The sequence below is a fragment of the Mustela nivalis genome, assembly GCF_964662115.1.
Source record: "Mustela nivalis genome assembly, chromosome: 10".
NCBI lineage: Eukaryota > Metazoa > Chordata > Mammalia > Carnivora > Mustelidae > Mustela > Mustela nivalis.
Window position 1 is genome coordinate 53,172,273 of NC_139029.1, and position 18,849 is coordinate 53,191,121.

An 18,849-nucleotide genomic window follows, 5' to 3' on the forward strand; every position below is an offset into this window, starting at 1 on the left:
TTTGAGTAAGTGATGGAGAATAAGCAAAGGGAGCCTTTGTTTTTACATTTTACTCATTGAGAAGAATAGTAATCCTAGCACATTACTTTGTTCTGCAATGAGTGATTATTTACAATGTCACAGTAACATAGATATTATTTATAGTTTTGAGTTTTAGAATTAACCTATAGACAAAACATGAGGGCGCCAAGAGAATTGCAAGGTGATACAATCATTGACCTCAATAATGTAATAGTAAATATATACTTGACTTGGGGAAGAAGGTGTGGAGGAGAGTGGGAGAAAAGAATGGGACTGCTAAAATCTTCATCTTATGTAAAGGGGAATAGGAGTTAATGACTAAAGTTGAAACAAAAGAATAAATATTTAGATATTTTATAGGTGCAAAAGTTAACCATTAAAAATAAGAAAATGGAAAGAAAGAAGAAAAAAGAAGAGAAAAAAAGAGAAGAGGAAAAAAAAGGAAGGAAAAAATGGGGAGAAGTGAAGTGTAGAGCAGTGTAAAAAAGCTAATTTAAATATATTTTACTGATTATTCAGTAGATAATATTTAAAGTAGATAAATAAAAAAGTAGTAGTAGAAGCTCATTCTTTAAAATTATGGAGTTAATCATAAGATAAATTAAAACCCCCCTAAAAGGTAAACATGGTTACCTTTAAAACGGGAAAATTAGAACAAAAAGTACAGGATAGAAGTGCTTTGTGTTCTTATTAGCTTTTCTGTATTATTTAATTTTTAATATTCATATGAATATTTCAATTTAATTTTTAAAAATTAAAATGTTACATTTTTCTAAAAGATGGTAATAAATTTATTATTATGAGTAAACTTATGATGTTACAATATATATTTCTTGAAAGATTTTTTAAAAAAATGTGAACCTAAATAAAACATGTAGTTGAGGATAAAATAGTCCAGACAATGGATGCTGTAAATCTTCTTAAAAATTATAAAAGGTGGCAATATGCAACAAAAATTATAATGTCATTAATTATGGTCCAAAGTATGTATTTCTTCATGTTTCATCCTCCATGTTAGCAATAATCAGGGTTAGTAATAAATTAATTAATACCTAGGAAACTCCTTTTTAAATTTTTTTTTATTTTTTAATTTATTTTTTATTTATTTTAGCATAACAGTATTCATTATTTTTGTACCAAACCCAGTGCTCCATGCAATCTGTGCCCTCTCTAATACCCACCACCTGGTACCCCAACCTCCCACCACCTGCCCCTTCAAAACCCTCAGATTGTTTTTCAGAGTCCTAGGAAACTCTTTTAAATGACTTTCCTTGCTGATTCTCTAGTTAACTTCTCTTTCTAGTATCCTGGATAAAACTTAATGAATAATATCCAAGGCATGCGCAGTGCTCAAGGCTAGTCAACTACTTTTCAAGATGCCCTTGAACCTCTGCTCAAATGGTTATCAAGAGTCAATACTGTTGTCAAATCACATTGTGTATTACTCTTCAATACTTCAATTATACTTCAGTAAAAAAAAAGAGTCAGTATTGTTGGTCCCAAACCTGTTTATGGTTAATTGTTACTGTAATTATATAATTTAAATAACCATAGCATGCTTAAAAAAAATGATCTTGGCTATACATGAAAAGATTACATTTGTATTTTCATATTTTATATTGAAATTAAATATTTAATTATGCTTGTAGAGTTTTTTATGATGTCCTGTTTTAACTGACTTTATGATAACTGTTATTCCTTATCATACTTGGTAAAAAATTTCTGCTGTATGGGCTGTCAAGCGAATATTATATTATTTTCTGTATTATCTCTGTACATAAAGTTATAGTAATATCAAAGATGAAATCACCTTAAGACTTTATATTTTTAATCCTAAAATACATTTGAATTTGGGACTTACAGAAGTATACATAAAATTGTCAGCGCTAATCTGAATTTCTACCAAGTAACTGTTAAGTGGACAAATTAAACCTACCTCAGCTGTATCCTTAAGATAAAGGAAAGGTCTAAATGATCTTGATTTCAGATTTTCTTTCACAGGCTCTATAGAAACAAATACAATTACAAATGATATTTCCATACTATTTGACTACTTCTAACTATCAATAAACTATTTTCTCTACTTCTAGTAAACTTTTTAGTAAAGTAATTTGATAAACGTAGGTGCTTGTGTTGCTTTACATTTATATTTTCAGAGCTAAATATATTCTATTTTGCTTTAAAAGTGAGTTTCTATTAACAGAATACAACTTTTGATTATTTACTTCTAGCTATTTATCAGAAACTATGGGAGGTCAGAACTATGACCTCAGAACACACCACAGAGTGCTATCTTCAGGGGGAAAAATGGATTTCTAAATAAAATGGAATCAGACTAATTAAAGGAATCTTTTCACTCATTATGCCTTTGAAGAGAGAAGTATTCCCCTCAAACTGAATCCCCCCCTAAACTCTAATTATGTATTAATCTGGATTATCCTTTGATGGATTTAGTCAAGCATACAGATGGGTTGCATACAGACAGGTACAGACATTGGATTTAGATAGCCTGGGACCACACCCTACATTTTTGTCTGTAAGTCCTGTAGTCTTGGGTTGAGTTATTTAACTTTGGTGAGCCTTAGTTTTCTCATTTGTTAAGGGGAAATAATGGCACTTACCTTAAAGCAGTGCTGTGAGGATTAAAGGAGATAATTGATGTAACAAACTTAAGAGTATCTGGCATTCATTCAATCAATAATTATTTATTGATCACTTACTATGTGCCAAGTACTGGTGTTGGGCTCACTTACGACCCATCATCCCTTCTTTCTTTTCTATTTCTCCCTTTTGGAATGAGAATGCCTATCCTGTGCTTGTCTGAGCTTTGCATTTTGCAAGTACACATATTGTTGGTTCCAGGGGTTTACAGGTAGAGAGGAATTTTGCATCAAGAGGAATCATACCTTGAGTCTCATCCATGTCTGATTTACATAATATTTAGATAAAACTCTGGATTTTAATAATAACATAAAAAGTCAGATGTCAGTAAAATAACTGAAGTGTTCTAAGATCCTTTTTTTTTTTTTTTTGGGTAACTATTTACTATATGTTGGCTAACTGGACATAATAAAAAGATAATAGAATAAAAAAATTAAAAAAGAATAGAAACAGAGTATATAACTTCCAAATTAATAAATGGAAAAGTGAAACTTAAAAAATTCAATCCTAGAGAAAAACACGAGAAACGGGGGGAAAAGCATAGAAATAAAAGAGCAAATAAAGAACAAAATAAGATGGCAAAATTAAATCCAAAGATATCAGCAATGACATTAAGTGCAAATGGACTAAGAGTTCCATTTCAAAGACAAAGATTACCACAGTAGGTTATTACATTTAATAGTATGATATTTACAAGAGATAAATCTAGATTACATTGTTAAAAGAGGGTATTAAAATGATGGGAAAAGATATACCATGTAATGGTAGCCAAAAGAAAGCTGGGATAGCTACAGTAATATTAGATAATAAGACAATTACTTTATAATTAAGAAGGGTTCGATTCACTAGATACATAATAATTTTAAATTTTATGTAATGGATAACATCACCTAAAGGATATTAAAAATCTATAAAGCAAAATTTGACACTACAAGGAAAAATGCAAGTCTGAAATTTCTCACAAACTATCAGAAGAGCAAACAGAAAAATCAATAAGGATATAAAAGTTGAAAAATATGGGCTACAAATTTGACTTAAAAGACATATTCAGAACACTGTACTCAACTACTGTAGGATATACATTATTTTCAAGCACATACAGAGCATTTACAATTAACCATATAGTGAATGACAAACACACATTAATTACATAGGACTGAAATCATATGGACTGTATCCTCAAACAACCATGGAATTGTGCTAAAAAGCTATAGTCAAAAGGATAATTAGAAAAACCTTAAATAGGGGCACCTGGGTGGCTCAGTCATTGGGTGTCTGCCTTGGGCTCAGGTCAAGATTCCAGGGTCGTGGGATCAAGTCCTGCATTGGGCTCCCTGCTCAGTGGGAAGCCTGCTTCCCCCTCTCCCACTTCCCCTGCTTGTGTTCCCCTCTCTTGCTGTGCCTCTCTCTGTCAAATAATAAAATCTTAAAAAAAAAAAAAAAAAGAAAGAAAGAAAGAAAGAAAAGGAAAGAAAGAAAGAAAAGCCTCAAATAGGGACGCCTAGATGGCTCAGTTGGTTAAGCACCTGCTTTCAGCTTAGGTCATGATCCCAAGATCCTGGGATCAAGTCTCCCAACGGGGCCCCTGCTCAGCAGGGAGCCTCTTTCTCCCTTTGCCTGCTTCTCCCCCTGCTTGTGCTCACTCACTCTGACAAATAAAAAAAAAAATCTTAATAAAAAAAAGATAAGTCTCAAGTACTTTGAGTGGAGACATATACTTCTAAATAGCAAATGGGTAAGAGAAAAAAAATCATAATGGAAAATAAAATATCCATGATATTCTCAGAAAACAAAATTAGAAGACTTGCTCTACCAGATTCAAGAGTTATTTTAAGCTACATATATTAATGTGATACGGCATTAATGGTAAATAGACAAATAATGAAACAATAAGAGTTCCAGAGCAAAGAGCCCAGAGCACTAGGGAAAGAATAGCCTTTTAAATTACATGCTGAGATACCTATATTTGACCCTCACCTCACTCAAAATTTAATCCTGGGTAGAGTTTAGGCCTAAATATAAAAAGAAGAACTAAAGTCTTTTCTAAGATAACTAGGAGAAGGTCTTCATGACCACAGAGTAGAGAAACATTTCTTAAATATGGAACAAAAAATACTTGTCAAATGGGGGAAAGATCTGGTATATTTAAAGTCAAAGAATTTCATCAAAAAGACACCATAGAATGAAAAAAAGAGAGAGAGAAAAGGGAAGATATTCATGATATATAAAACCAACAAAAAACTAGTGAGTAGAATATATAAAGAAATCAATGAGAAAAGGACAAAAACCTACTTTTAAAATGAGCTAAGGGGCACATGCGTGGCTCAGTTGGTTAAGTGTCTGATTCTAGCTCTGGTCAAGAGCTCAGGATCCTGGGATCAAGAGCCACTTCAGGCTCCGTGCTCAGCAGGGAGTCTACTTCTTTCTCTCCCTCTGCCCCTCCCCCTGCTTATGCACACACACTCTCTTTCTCTCAAATAAATAAATAAAATTTTGGAAATAAAATGAGCTGAAGCTCAAATGATTTCTACAAGTGTAAGTTTAATTGATCCATAGTGTTATGAAGAAGTTCTCAAACTTAGTGGTAATCATGGAAGTGTAAATTAAAACATAATCATATACTAGTATGTGCACCAAAATAAAAATCAGTTAATTCTGAATGTTAGCAAGAAAGCAGAACAAAAAGAACCCTCACAAATCTGATGGGAGTACAGATTGGTACAACTACTTTGGAAAGTTTGCCAGTATTTATTATAGTTGAGGATAAGTACACTTGGCAATATAAATCCTGGATATACACTCTCAAGAAGTTTTAACATGTATACAGCAGGATGCATAAACAAGAATGTTCATTCAGCATTGTAATGGCTGACAAACCAAAAACCCCAAATTTCAACAGTAGAATAGATAAACTGTGATATACAGTTGATCCTTGAACGACCTAGGTTTGAACTACATGAGTCCATTTATCCATGGATTTTTTTGATACAGTACAGTACTATTGATGAGGGAGCAGGAGGCTGGCTGAGAACGGAGCAGGGGCTGGCACCTTGCACCCCCTCTCCACCCACTCCCCTTGGTAATATGTGTGACATTTCACAGGCACCCCTGACTGCCCTAAAAGAAGAGCAAATGGTTATCTTGCAGAGATCACAGTCCTGCAAGGCAGGAGTCTCTCTTGGTTTAGAAATGTCCTTGAGATTTACAACAAAAAAGTTGCCTTATCAATAGCCCAATTTCCAAAGATACATAACTCAGTTCCTCAAGCCCTAACGTCACCCTCCCCTCCATAAAAAAACCGAAGGAGATGGAGGTAGAAGGAAAAGTAAATAAAGTTAAATTTCTTTTAAGACCTAAATCTCACTAACAAGGACGTTTGATAGCAGGAATGTAACATTCCACCAGGAGACTCCCAATTGTCTTTATGTTAGTGCCTCATTAGAGGGAAAGTGGCCTTGGCTTGATAGTAACCAGGCCTTCCATATCCTGACAGTCTTCTTTATCCCAATAGCCCTTCTGAACAACCCTTTGTCCTCACCTACCCAACTCCTGTGTATATAACCAGCCACTCCTCACAACCCGGGGCAGCAGCATCTCCGTCTGCCCACGGGTCCTGTCCCCGTGCTTTAATAAACCACCATTTTGCACCAAAGATGTCTTAAGAATTCTTTCTTTAGTCATCAGCTCCGAACCTCACTCCACCAAACATGACTTAGGTTCTGGGACTTCATCACTATAAATGCATTTTCTCTTCCTCATGATTTTCTTAATAACATTTTTTCTTTAGCATATTTTATTATAAGAATATAGCATATAATAATACACAAAATATGTGTTTATATTATTAGAAAGGTTTCTGGTCAACAGTAGGTTATTAAGTTTGGGGGGAATCAAAAGTTATATGCAGATTTTTGACTGTGCAATGGAGTCAGTGCCTCTAACCCCCATGTTGTTCAAGGGTCAATTGTACACTATTTTAATGATAGAGAAGATAAATTAAGAGGAGAGACTGAAGAGTGACAGAGCAGAAAAACAAGATACATGGGATCCAAGATCCCAACGAGGAGAGTTTTAAGGAAGAGGGAGTGATCAACCAACTATATTTGTGTTGAAAAGTGGAAGAAAATGAAAACAGAGAAATATTTGTACTTTGCAACGGAGATCTTCAGTACTCTTGATCAGAGTAACTTCAGTAGAATGGTGGAAACAAAAACCAGACTGAAGCTGTCTGAAGTTTGAAGAAAAGCTGAGGAAGTAGAGACAGTGTATGCAAACAAATCCTTTGAGAATTTAAATGATTAAGTGTTTCAGAGAAATGAGGCAGTATATGGCAAGGTGGAGTCAAGGAGCCTCAGTCCAAGGGGTCAATGAGAATGATTCTTTGAATCCTTGAATTGAATGGTTCTTTGATAATCCCAGAGAAAGAAAAACAAAGGCAACACAAAACTCAAATTCTCTGAAGACCTGCAGCAAGAGTTCCTAGCTTACAGATTCCTTAAATTTCAAAGAAAGATCCTTTACTTTACAGTTTCTATAAAATAAGTTTTTATTAAGCAAGATGTCCATACTTGATTTCTTTTTTTAACAGTAACAAGAAAACTCTAAGGGTTGACCTGAAAGGAAACTTAGATATTTTCTTTCTAGAAAAATAAACATTAAAATTTATTCTTGATTTGTGACTTGTATAAATTGCCCGTTCTGGTATTAAACATCACTTCCTCTTAGGAAATTCTCCTTTTTGACTCACTGAAATCTCTCATGCTGTCATTATGAGCCCTATACTTTCAACCAATTTCTTTCAACAGAGACATCAAATTTTCAAGAACTTTTAAGACACACATTAATAAATAACAAAATAACAAAAAATAAATAAAATAACAAATAAAATAAAATAAAAGCACTCATTAATAAACTAAAGGAGAAGTAAATATGTTACACAGAGCATTACCTATTGACTTACTTTCTTGATTTTTTATATTTGTTGGTATAAAGTGTGATCTTAAATTTAACTTTTTGAAATCACTCTTTCTAGGTTCAGGTTCATTTTTGAAGAAGACATACCTAGAAAACATAAAATTAATCTAAATTAAAATAATCAGAAAAATCTATGAAACTAATCTAAAAAAATAAATTTGGAGAAATGTGGTTAAGTCCCAGTAATATAGATTAGATGTCATTGTTTTAATAATACTATAATACAAAATGTAAAAGGATGGGACTAACCTGGAGATAAAAATATTGGTAATAATCACTTGAAGTACCAACAGATAGGAAACTGTTGTTGTCATAGGATTGGGGTAACTCTAGAAAACTATAGTTCATAAGCTGATTAACCTTTTAAAAATATGCTAGAAATTCATTAAATATTAGAGACATTGTCAGACCTGAGTTAAAGTCATGGGACACAGAGTTATGGTCAGCTCAGATACCAGAATAGTAGACCAGATAGGATGACACCACTTATTTATTGTAAAGGGCATTTTCCCCACTAAATCCTTGAACTGGCTATTGATGGTATGTAATAAAGTAAATAAAGTTATAATAATAAAATATTACATAATTCATATTTTGGACCACTAAATGCTGTGACTCAGTCATTCAACCGCAGAAACTCACCTTCAGTTGATATCTAATCTCAGATCTTTAAATATTACCTATAGACTGATGTCTCCCAGTTTTATAATTATAATTTATAATTTATAATCCCTCAAACTCTTCCCTGAGCTTCAGATTTATATATCCAACTGCTACATGCCTTCTGCTGTTAGGTATATTGCACATTGCACCGTTAGGTATATTGCACTCAAACATAACACATTGAAACCCAAATCCTTGCTTTTGCTTCCTTCCCAATCTGTTCCTCTTTGAGGCTTCCCCAGCTCCATTCAACCAGAAGCTTAGGCCAAAACTTGACAATGTATTTGATTTCTCTTTCTCTCATTCCCCATTCTCGACTGTTGAGAAATCTCACGGGATCTTTCTTTGAAACACATCCCAAATCCAACTACTACTTTCCTCATTACTTCTATCCTAGTCCAAGACACCTTCACCTCCCATCCAAGCTACTTCCATATGTCTCTTGCCTGCTGTTGGCTCTCTCTGCTACCACTCATCCCCTACAGTCTATTCCCAGTGCGACTATGGTGGCAGCCATAAAATATGAATATGAGTGATAGTTCTCTGTTCTCTCCCATTGTTTCCTACTAGACTCAAATAAATTTCAAAATTCTCACTCCAAGACAGAACTGTCTCCCCATTGCTCATGTTTCTAAGTAAAGGAACTTCCATTGAATGCCCCTTTAGGGCTCTCTCTGTGCATACACAACCCCCCACCTTCACATTGAAGCAGAATGAATTTTTCCAGCTTTTTGGTCTAATGAGAAAGGAACTTAAGCTCCCACTTAAGAACCTTGGTATTTGCTCGTCCCTCTGCCTGCAATATTCTTCCCCTGGCTACTGCCAAAGTTTACTTCCTTAAGTTGTAAGAGAATTTTGTTAAGACTCTACTCAAATTTCCATGTCTTTAGAAAGATCTTTTCTGTCCCCTTCTCTAAAATAGTAATCCCTATCAATCTTAATTCCTTTAACTTACTATATTTTTCTTCATAGTATTTATCACTAGTGGGTTTATATTATACATTCATTTGTTCATTTAGTTTAATATGTCTCCTCATCTTAACTTAAAATGTAAATTGAAAGTTTGCTTTGCTCACTGTTGTATACCCAGCACCTAGAGCAGTAACTGACACGTAGTAAGTACATGTGTAATAACATGTTGAGTACACAAACTGTTCTGGTAAATTTTTATTAAACTTTCTTATAATCTTATAATTTCCAATGAGATTTTATTCTCTTTGGATTTTTCTTTAAATAATCATTTGATCTTCATAAAATGATTTATCTGTTCTTTTAAAAATACTTAATATTTTTGTCTTATGTTATTTAACATCACTGGCAAGGACTTCTAGAATAGTGCAGTTTAATGAGACTGGGCATCCTTCTGCTTCCAATTTAAATGGGAATGTGTCAAGTGTTACACCCTAAGGATGATATTGGCTATACAGTCTTGTTAAGGAGATCATTTTTTTAGCCATATCTTACTAAATCATTTTTCAAATACATTTACAGAATATATAGAGGTGTTTTTAGATATGAATTTCCGTATGGTGAACTAAAGAGTGTGGACTTTGGAGTTGGGGCTTACTTTGCATCTCAACTCTATGTGAACTTCTGCAGAACACTGATATCCTCTGAATTTCAGTCCTTCACAGGCCAAATGCAGGTAATAGCTACTTTATAGAGTTAGTATAAGAATTATGTAAAATAAAGTTTAGAAAGTCCTTAGCCAGTATTTGTGACATAGTAAGAGGCCAATGAATAGTACTTTTTAAACTTTTTATTATTCCTGAAATTTACTCCACTGAGTCACAGTAGAGTAATACTTATTTAGTACAGTGTTAGATTTTACTTTGTTAATACAGTAAGTTATTTAAAGGCACTATCCTGTTGTTTTAGAGAGGGTGACCAGATGATTTTTTACCCACAGCTGAGTAAAAAGTAACAATAAAGAGTCTGCATTCTTCAAAGACGCACCAACATTTGGGGCTAGACATTCCCCTCTTCTCCCAAGTAGCAGAAAACTGTAGTGGGGGGGGGGGGGTATACCAGAATTATGTCATTAACCTCATAGAGTCTGCAGTAGCTTTTCCTTCTCTTTTCAGTGTTCAAGGGAGCAGGGAGGCTTGGGGTTTCCTAAGGAATTACTTATAAAGACAGACTTTTTCAAAAGGTAGAGTCTGCTGTCTCATTCTTCAGTTGCACACCTGTTAGCACACTTGCTGATTTGCCCTACGTTTAGCTATATAAAAACAAATTTGGAAGGTGGAATGGGAGGAGAAATCAGAGCACACTGCATCCCATTGTTTTGCATGGCAAGGATGCTTGAGTTTCTGAAGGGGGAAAATGGACACTGAGATTCTAACTAGGCTTGGGTCATTTTGCTGGTACCGCATGCAGATTGCTGACTGCCAAGTTAGTGATCCTTAGCAAAAGAGGCTATGACATATACTGGAGGTGGAAGAGTTGAGGATGAATCTGAAGAGGTGTGGCTGAAGGAGGCTCTCCTTGGTTAGGGAACTGGTCTCTCTGAGGAACTATCACCCATGTCTCCTTAAAGAGTTAGGGGTTTTGTTTTGTTTTGTTTTGTTTTTGTCTTCTTCTTCCAACTGTAAGGATTGCAATTTTTTGAGGGCAAGCACTATGTCAAATATAGAAATTCTGAGGTTCCTCTTCCTTTGGGACAAACACCATCTCCCACACCACCACCAAATGCCTAACACAGTGTTACTATATAAGCACACAGGAAAAGCTTTTTTTTTTTTTCAATTGAAATATAGTTGAGCTATAATAATGTATTTGTTTTATGTATACAACATAATTATTTGAAATATGGTATATATTGTGAAATGATCACCACAATAAGTCTAGTTAATATCCATCACCATGTCACATAGTCACAAACTTCTTTCTTATGATGAGAACTTTTAAGATCTATTCCCTTAGCAACTTTCAATGTGCAATGCAGTATTTTTTACTATAGCCACCATGTAGTACATTACATCCTCAGGATGTTTATTTATCTTATAAGCTGGAGGTTTCTGTCTTTTGACCATCTCCACCCATTTCACCAGGAAGGCTCTTTGTGACTAGTGTTGCCGGGAAGATGACAAATAAGAAAGAAGAGGATAGCAGTAGCTAGGTTAAGTAAGAAGCGCTGTTCTTTCCTTCTCTCTCCTCTCTTACTCCTATACAGGGGTGGAGGAGGAGGGTGTGGTGCTGGTAAATATTTAATAACCTTTTTTCTCCAAGTGTAGTTTCAACATGTATGTTGATTGACATTTTCATTTACCTTAATGAATAACGTGAAAGTAAAACAATAAAGACATATCTTAGAATTTCATTCATTCCTTAATGGCACAAGCTACCTTCTTTTTGCTGAACCAGACAATAATTTTTGAATTCTAGAATATATCTTCAATTTTGTGTGCTATTCATAGTGTAATGGCTACAGCACGACCCACTTTTTTTTTTTAAGATTTTATTTTATTTTATTTGACAGAGAGAAAGAGAGATCACAAGCAGGCAGAGGGGCAGGCAGAGAGAAAGGGGGAAGCAGGCTCCCTGCTGAGCAGAGAGGCCAATGTGGTGCTAGATCCCAGGACCCTGAGAGATCATGACCTGAGCCGAGGGCAGAGGCTTAACCCACTGAGCCACCCAGGCGCCCCCAAGACATACTTGTAAGTTTAATCTTCATCAACATTTTCTCCCTCACTTTCCCCCACTGTCTTAAATTTAGTCAAATAACAAATCAAGCCCCCCCTTTTGTACTGTTTGTTAATTCCTGTAGTGTAAATACACCCATGGCTGATTTCAAGATACTGATGGGACATCACTGAATGAGCAATTAAAAAGAAATGTGTAGTAACATAATATTATATAATAGTTCCGTCATATGGATACAATAGATGTAAATTATTTCAGCCACAGGTAATAGTAACATATAGTAAAATAATTAGGGATGGGTTTTGAGTATTGACTTTGTTTTTACTTTGTCATTGAATTTTTAGCTTACATAGTTTAACAATAATAACAACTATCTCATAGAATTCTGAAAACTCAACAGTCAGTTCTAACAAACTGGTAAGAGCTGACTTTAGCACATTTTCCTATACTAGAAGCACAAAAGATTATGAGAAGGAAGAGCGGGAGGTGAGCTAGAAAGACTACACTCACCTCCCACTCACTGGCTGTACTCCTTTTCCACTTCAGCTCCTGCAGTGTCAATAGACTGGCTAGACAGTGGAAGGGAAAGCCTCAGCTAGCATGTGGAATCAAAATACTAAATTAGATTGACTTTTAATAACCAAAAGCGATCAGAATGAAATTGGAGAAATATAAAAACTGTTTTACGTTCCTGAGTTGAGAATAAGCAAATGAAACAATTAAGCTAATATTTTACTTTAGGTTTTAAAAAAAATCACATCTTTTGTCTATGCTCAGAAACCATTTAAATAATTCTTTTTTTTTTTTTAAGATTTTATTTATTTATTTCAGAGAGAGAGAGAGAGAAAGAGAGAGCTCCAAAGCAGGCAAAGGAGCACAGGGAGAGGCAAACTCCCCTCTGAGCCAAGAGCCTGATGTGGGCCTTGATCCCATGAACCTGAGATCTCAACCTGAGCCAAAGGTAGCCACTTAACTGACTGAGCCACCCAGGTGCCTATTAAATAATTCTTTGAAACTTTGAAGAAATAGACCTCTGACACGGCTTCAAGATGATGGTTTATTTTTTTTTTAAAGATTTTTATTTATTTATTTGACAGACAGAGATCACAAGTAGGCAAAGAGGCAGGCAGCGAGAGAGGAAGGGAAGCAGGCTTCCCACTGAGCAGAGAGCCCGATGCGGGGCTCGATCCCAGGACCCTGGGATCATGACCTGAGCTGAAGGCAGAGGCTTTAACCCACTGAGCCACCCATGTGCCCCAAGATGATAGTTTTGTAAAAGATAGTTATTTGACTATTTCTCAAAATTTCATAGTTATTAATTTACTTATGTCTTCATTTTCTTTTTTCTTTTCTTTTCTTTTCTTTTTAATTTGACAGACAGAGATCACAAGTAGCCAGAGAGGCAGGCAGAGAGAGAGGAAGGGAAGCAGGCTCCCTGCTGAGCAGAGAGCCTGAGGCTCTAATCCCAGGACCCTGGGATCATGACCTGTGCCAAAGGCAGAAGCTTTAACCCACTGAGCCACCCAGGTTCTCCTATGTCTTCATTTTCTTGCTGAGGCTCTTTACCCATTTATACTTCTCCAGATTATTCATTATTACACCCATGTTTCAAAGCAGCATAGTTATACAAAGAACTCATTATAATTATTTTAATTTCTTCTATATTCATAGTTCTGTAGGTTTTTATTCATTACAGATACTGTGCCTTTATGTTGCCTATTTTTCCTCTTCAATTTCTCAAATTATGGTCATTTTAATATTCTTCAGGGAGGTGTTAGACATGCTAATTTTGTAAAATGCTTTTAAAAGTTCAGTATGCTTATGAGAGGAAAGCCAAAAGTTGGTTGAAGTACTAGGAAATGATGGGTTTTTTATTTTTATTTTTTTGTCTTTCAATAAATGCATGCTTAACATGATTTAGAAGAAATAAATCAAACCAAATGCTAGATATTTGGTTAATAAGATTAATTATACACAAACTCTGTCCTCGAGTGATCATGATTTTCTTTTCTAGTTTACATAATCCCTTGTCATATTGTTTTATTTCTTTTTAAAAACTTTATTATATGGATTAATTTTGTGAATTTAGTTGAGGAATAACCTAAATTATAAATCCTAATACCTAGAAGCAGATAGACTTATGGAGTAGACAAAATGGGTACATACACAGGGTCCTTCTAAGCCCACAGGGACCTGGATACGGTGCTCTCCTTTTCACTGAATAATAAGCCCAAAGTATTTTTATCACTCAGTTTGTAAAGGAATAGGGGGGTGGGGTGTCACAGTTTCTGTCATTATATCTCCAAACTTCTTTCCTAAAGGTAGGTGCAAAGAACTGTGAAAGTTCTGAGATTTGACCCTACTTACAAGCTAACAAATTAGCCTACCGCAGTTTCATCTATGCTTGTGAAATAGACTCCTGAGTCAGAGGCAAGGGTCAATTATCTTACAGTTTCACTTATTTGTGGAGCATAACAAATAGCATGGAGGACAAGGGGAGATGGAGAGGAGAAGGGAGTTGAGGGAAATTGGAAGGGGATGTGTACCATGAGAGACTCTGGACTCTGAAAAACAATCTGAGGGTTTTGAAGGGGCAGGGGGTGGGAAGTTGGGGGAACTAGGTGGTAGGTATTAGAAAGGGCACAGATTGCATGGAGCACTGGGTGTGGTGCAAAAACAATGAATACTGTTACACTGAAAAGAAATAAATATATTTTTTAAAAAGCCGAATTATGGCTCACATTGATAGGAACAGCATTTTCTGCACCAGTTCTCTGAACCCCAGCTCCACAGGACATTAAGCAGAAGGCCAAAGATGCCTGCACACACAGGGTTATATTACAAGAGTGGAAGCTTGAGCTTATGGAACCCAGATATTTTATAATGGACAGTAATATGCCTGCTCTTACTCAGAGGAAAGCACTCTTTCAAAGCTGTTTGTTATACAGAAATCCTTGAGAGGTTAGGAACAAAGGCATCCAGTGCCTCTGCTTGCAAGATGTACAGAAATAGGAGATCCATGGAAAATTTTTTCCAATAGCAGAGAAGGAATGGGAGATAAGATCCTAGGAATAAAAACTGAGTTCCTAGCACTAGGTTCTCCTATAATATGAAGAATGAAACCTGGATTATAAATTTGGTGGCTTAATTCACTAGCATAAAATCATAAATCTGTTTTCTGTAAATTGTATTTGTTTTGGGCTACTTAAATATTTTTTTAATTCATCCCTCTCTACTTTTCCCTTTTTTGGTTTTATATTTAGGAAAATTCCCTGGAAAATTATGTCCTGTTGTAGTTGAGTTAAAGGGAATATAGGTAAGGGCCTTGATTTTGTCCTGGACGGGTTAGAGTTAAAGGAAGGTTGCTGCACACCCGTGGGATGGACGTGAAATGGCACATAAAGGGAAGAAACACAAGAGTAGGACACTGCTCAGCTGGAAGCATGGGGATTGCTCGAAAAGCTGCCTCTTCCCAACTGGACATCTCTTATGGATCACTTCCCTGATAATGCTTTGGAATGGCAGCCACTGTGAGATGGAAGTCCAGAGTTTTCATTCTGGTGCCATGGGATAATTCCAAATACATTTTTGTATCAGAAAGACTTCCAGTTTGAATCATCATTTTAATTATATTTAATTTTAATTTGCATAAAATAGTTTCCCAAGTAAATTGCTCAGAAAGAATAGGTCGGCAGATTACCTTCTAAAGTTTTTCATACCCCAAAATTTGTCGTTTGTTCTCGTAAATAAGTGATTCAAAAAATAAAAAAATAAATGATGATTCATCCAAATGGAGGATTCTTCAATTGCCATTCTGTTCAAAAGTTGAAAACAGTTTATTATTTTCTAGCCTCAGAGTTTTAGATGAGATGTATGAAACTCATTTGCTTTCCTTTCCTTATGTTACTCTAAGTCTAGCACTTGGTAACCTTTTTGATCTGAAAATTCAAGTATGTCTTCAAAAAAGGGCATTTTTTCCTAGTATTTATTTCCTTACCATATTTCTTACTTTCCTGATTTATGTATTAAGTATATATTTATAGGTCAAATACCCTAAAACCCTATTATGTATCTCTTTTTGATCTGATTTCCATTTCTTTTTTATTTTCTCCAGATTGTGCCTCTATTTGACCTTCTAGATTATCAATCCAGTTTTCATCTGTATTTTATTTTCATTTTCCTACTCAATTTTTGACTTTAGAAACATATATATATATATTTAAGATTAATTTATTTGAGAGAGAGAGAGAGGAGAGGGAGGGGCGGAAGGAGACAAAGGGAGAATCCTAAGCAGAATGTGCTGAGTATGGAGCCTGATGTGAGGCTCAATCTCACAACCCTGAGATCATAACCTGAGCCGAAACCATGTGATGGATGCTTAACTTACTGTGCCACACAGGAGTCCCCAGAAATATTATCTTAAATCTCTTTTTGTTTTAGAATTATTTTTAAATCCTTTCATTTATTTTTAAATCCCTGATTAATTGTGCCTTTCAGATAAATGTTTTCTTAAGTTCTCTTCTGTTTCTTCCATAATCTGCTTTATTAGGAGTCACGAGTTCTGATTGTTTTTGTCTCCCTCCTTCGTATGAATGACCTGTGATTTCTCTTTGACCTCTCATTTCAGTGAATGTGGGTTCTTCAGCAGCTATAAAGGTCAGGCTATTTGAGACTTAGGTAATATCAGTCAGAGAGAGATAAGATTCTTTAGCCATGTATCAGCCACAAAGAAGCTGTTCTAAGAGGGTGACTAAGGGAGTGACAAAATGAAGAGGCCTCTAGAAATGTTTCTCAAACTGCTAGCTGTATATTAGAATCATGTAGGGTGTTTTGATACCTCAACTTTTCCCCAAAAGTTAAATCATAATCTCTAGGCAGGACTCAGCATATTTTCCAAAACCTCTCAAGTAGGCAGTCACTGTTGAGAAGTTCTGCTCTAGAATGTCAGGTTTCTCCAGGTATGAGCAATAAGTAGGAGTCCTCCTCCAGCTACAGAGAAGGGGGATGTTCAGCCCAGTAGTGCACTCTCCCCACAGAGAGCTAGATTTGAGGCTGTTACCTTCCCAGAATCCTCGTGGGACCTTGAAGGAGCTTGTGCCCACATAAGTGAGAAATAGTGTGGGCAGCAGCAAGCGAGGCATGAATCTCTGTTTCCACTCATAAAATTCTTCCTCTTCTCTATCCTTCCGGCTCCCACCTCACCCCCTCCCCCACAACTTACCTGTAAGTTCTACTTTACCTTTAAGATTCTAGAAATGATTACCATATGTAAACATGACTTGTATATCTCATTACTATCTTACTTTTAATGACTGGAATATATGACTGCATATTTCAAAAATACAGCTTATATTTGTATTAGCTGGGTGGTTGTTTTTTGTTTTTGTTTTTTTTTTTTTGAGTGCCTACTGAATGTTGGAGAATTTTAAACTCTTCACATCCATTTAACTTTAATCCATTCAACTCACACAACAGCCCTGTGGACTATATACTATTATTATCCTCAGAATAATGATGAGAAGACCAGGAAACTGAGGCATAAGGAGAGACTGAGGCACAAAGAGGTTATATAATTTGTCCAAAGTTACAACTAGTAGGAAGTAAAGTAAAGTACAAATCTGGCAACTGGCCTATAAACCTTCTCTTCATCTCTCTGCCAGACTAATGTCACACAGAGTATTAAACTAAAGGAACAAGGAATTTGGCCAATTAAATTTCACTATAGGCTGCAAGTTCACTATAGGCTGAATGTTCTATTCATGTTTAATTAAATTTTTTATATGCAAGTTTATCCTATTGTCATAAAACTATTTCTAAAAGGAATATTCTTTTGACAGGTCTCAGTGTAGATTTATATGTAGGAACATAATTTTTTTTGAAGATTTTATTTATTTATCAGATAAAGACACAGCGAGAGAGGGAACACAAGCAGGGGGGAGTGGGAGAAGGAGAAGCAGGCTTCCCACTGAACAGAGAGCTCCATTCCAGCACCCTGGGATCATGACCTGAGCTGAAGGCAGATGCTTAACGACGGAGCCACCCAGGCGCCCTATTTTTAGGAAAATAATCTTCTAATGAGAAGTCCCTATTAATCTATGAATCTAAAGAAAAAATATTCTTTTTTTTTATTGTATCCTCAGTACTCTTGTAATTTTCAGAAACAATTTAAATACTCTTAATCTGTCTCTTTGCCCCTAACTTGTTTTCTATTTCTTACCCCTTTATAAGTGGTAAAATTTCCATTTTCAGCTGATAATCCAGTACTAAATACTTAGGTAATGGAGAAAACGCTTTGTCTCTCTTTTAAAAATTCCTTATTCCAGGTAATTTTTAATTTTTTAATTAAGTTATTTTAATTTTAACTTTTAAAATTTAAATTCAATAAATTAACATATAACATTATTTGTTTCAGGGTAGAGGTCAGGTAATTTTTTAAAGGGAGTTTGGTAAAATGAGAATGACTATTTTGTCATGACAAACATCCAATTGTGAAAAGTTGCAGCGAAGAGTAGGCTTCGGTTTACTGAGAAATCTTAGAGACTATATACAGATTAATCAAGAGATATTTTTAATATTTTATCAATTCCCACTTATCCAAGAGAAATGCAGAAATCCTGAACTAATAGTAACACAGAAAACATGTCTCTGGGGGCAAGTGGGAAAGAAGCCCTAAGAATTTGAATGGTTCTCAATCTCAGCTTTATGTAAGAATCATCTGGGGAATCTTAAGAATATTAATGCCGGAGCTTCTCTCCAAACTAATGAAAGTAGAATCCAATTATTTTAAAGCTTCCAGGTAATACTAATGGACAGATGGGTTAAAAACTACTACTCTGAAAGCAAAGCTCAGCTACAAATAAACCTGGGCAGATTTCACAAATTAGG

The 18,849-nt window shown here is 35.3% G+C and overlaps 1 protein-coding gene across 7 annotated transcripts in view; it reads right to left on the reverse strand.

The window, feature by feature from the left end:
- Window positions 1–18,849, reverse strand: part of LOC309842347 (uncharacterized protein C1orf141 homolog) — a 55,015-nt gene that overhangs the window by 16,829 nt on the left and 19,337 nt on the right. For 5 of the 7 annotated variants that reach the window (XM_082686440.1, XM_082686438.1, XM_082686435.1 and 2 more), the window contains 2 exons: window positions 7,631–7,743; window positions 1,958–2,025 (listed from right to left, as the gene is read on the reverse strand). In XM_082686440.1, the coding sequence (XP_082542566.1) occupies window positions 1,958–2,025; window positions 7,631–7,743 (181 nt within the window). The remainder of the gene's footprint in view (window positions 1–1,957; window positions 2,026–7,630; window positions 7,744–18,849) is intronic. The other 2 variants (XM_082686439.1, XM_082686437.1) reach the window with 1 other exon arrangement.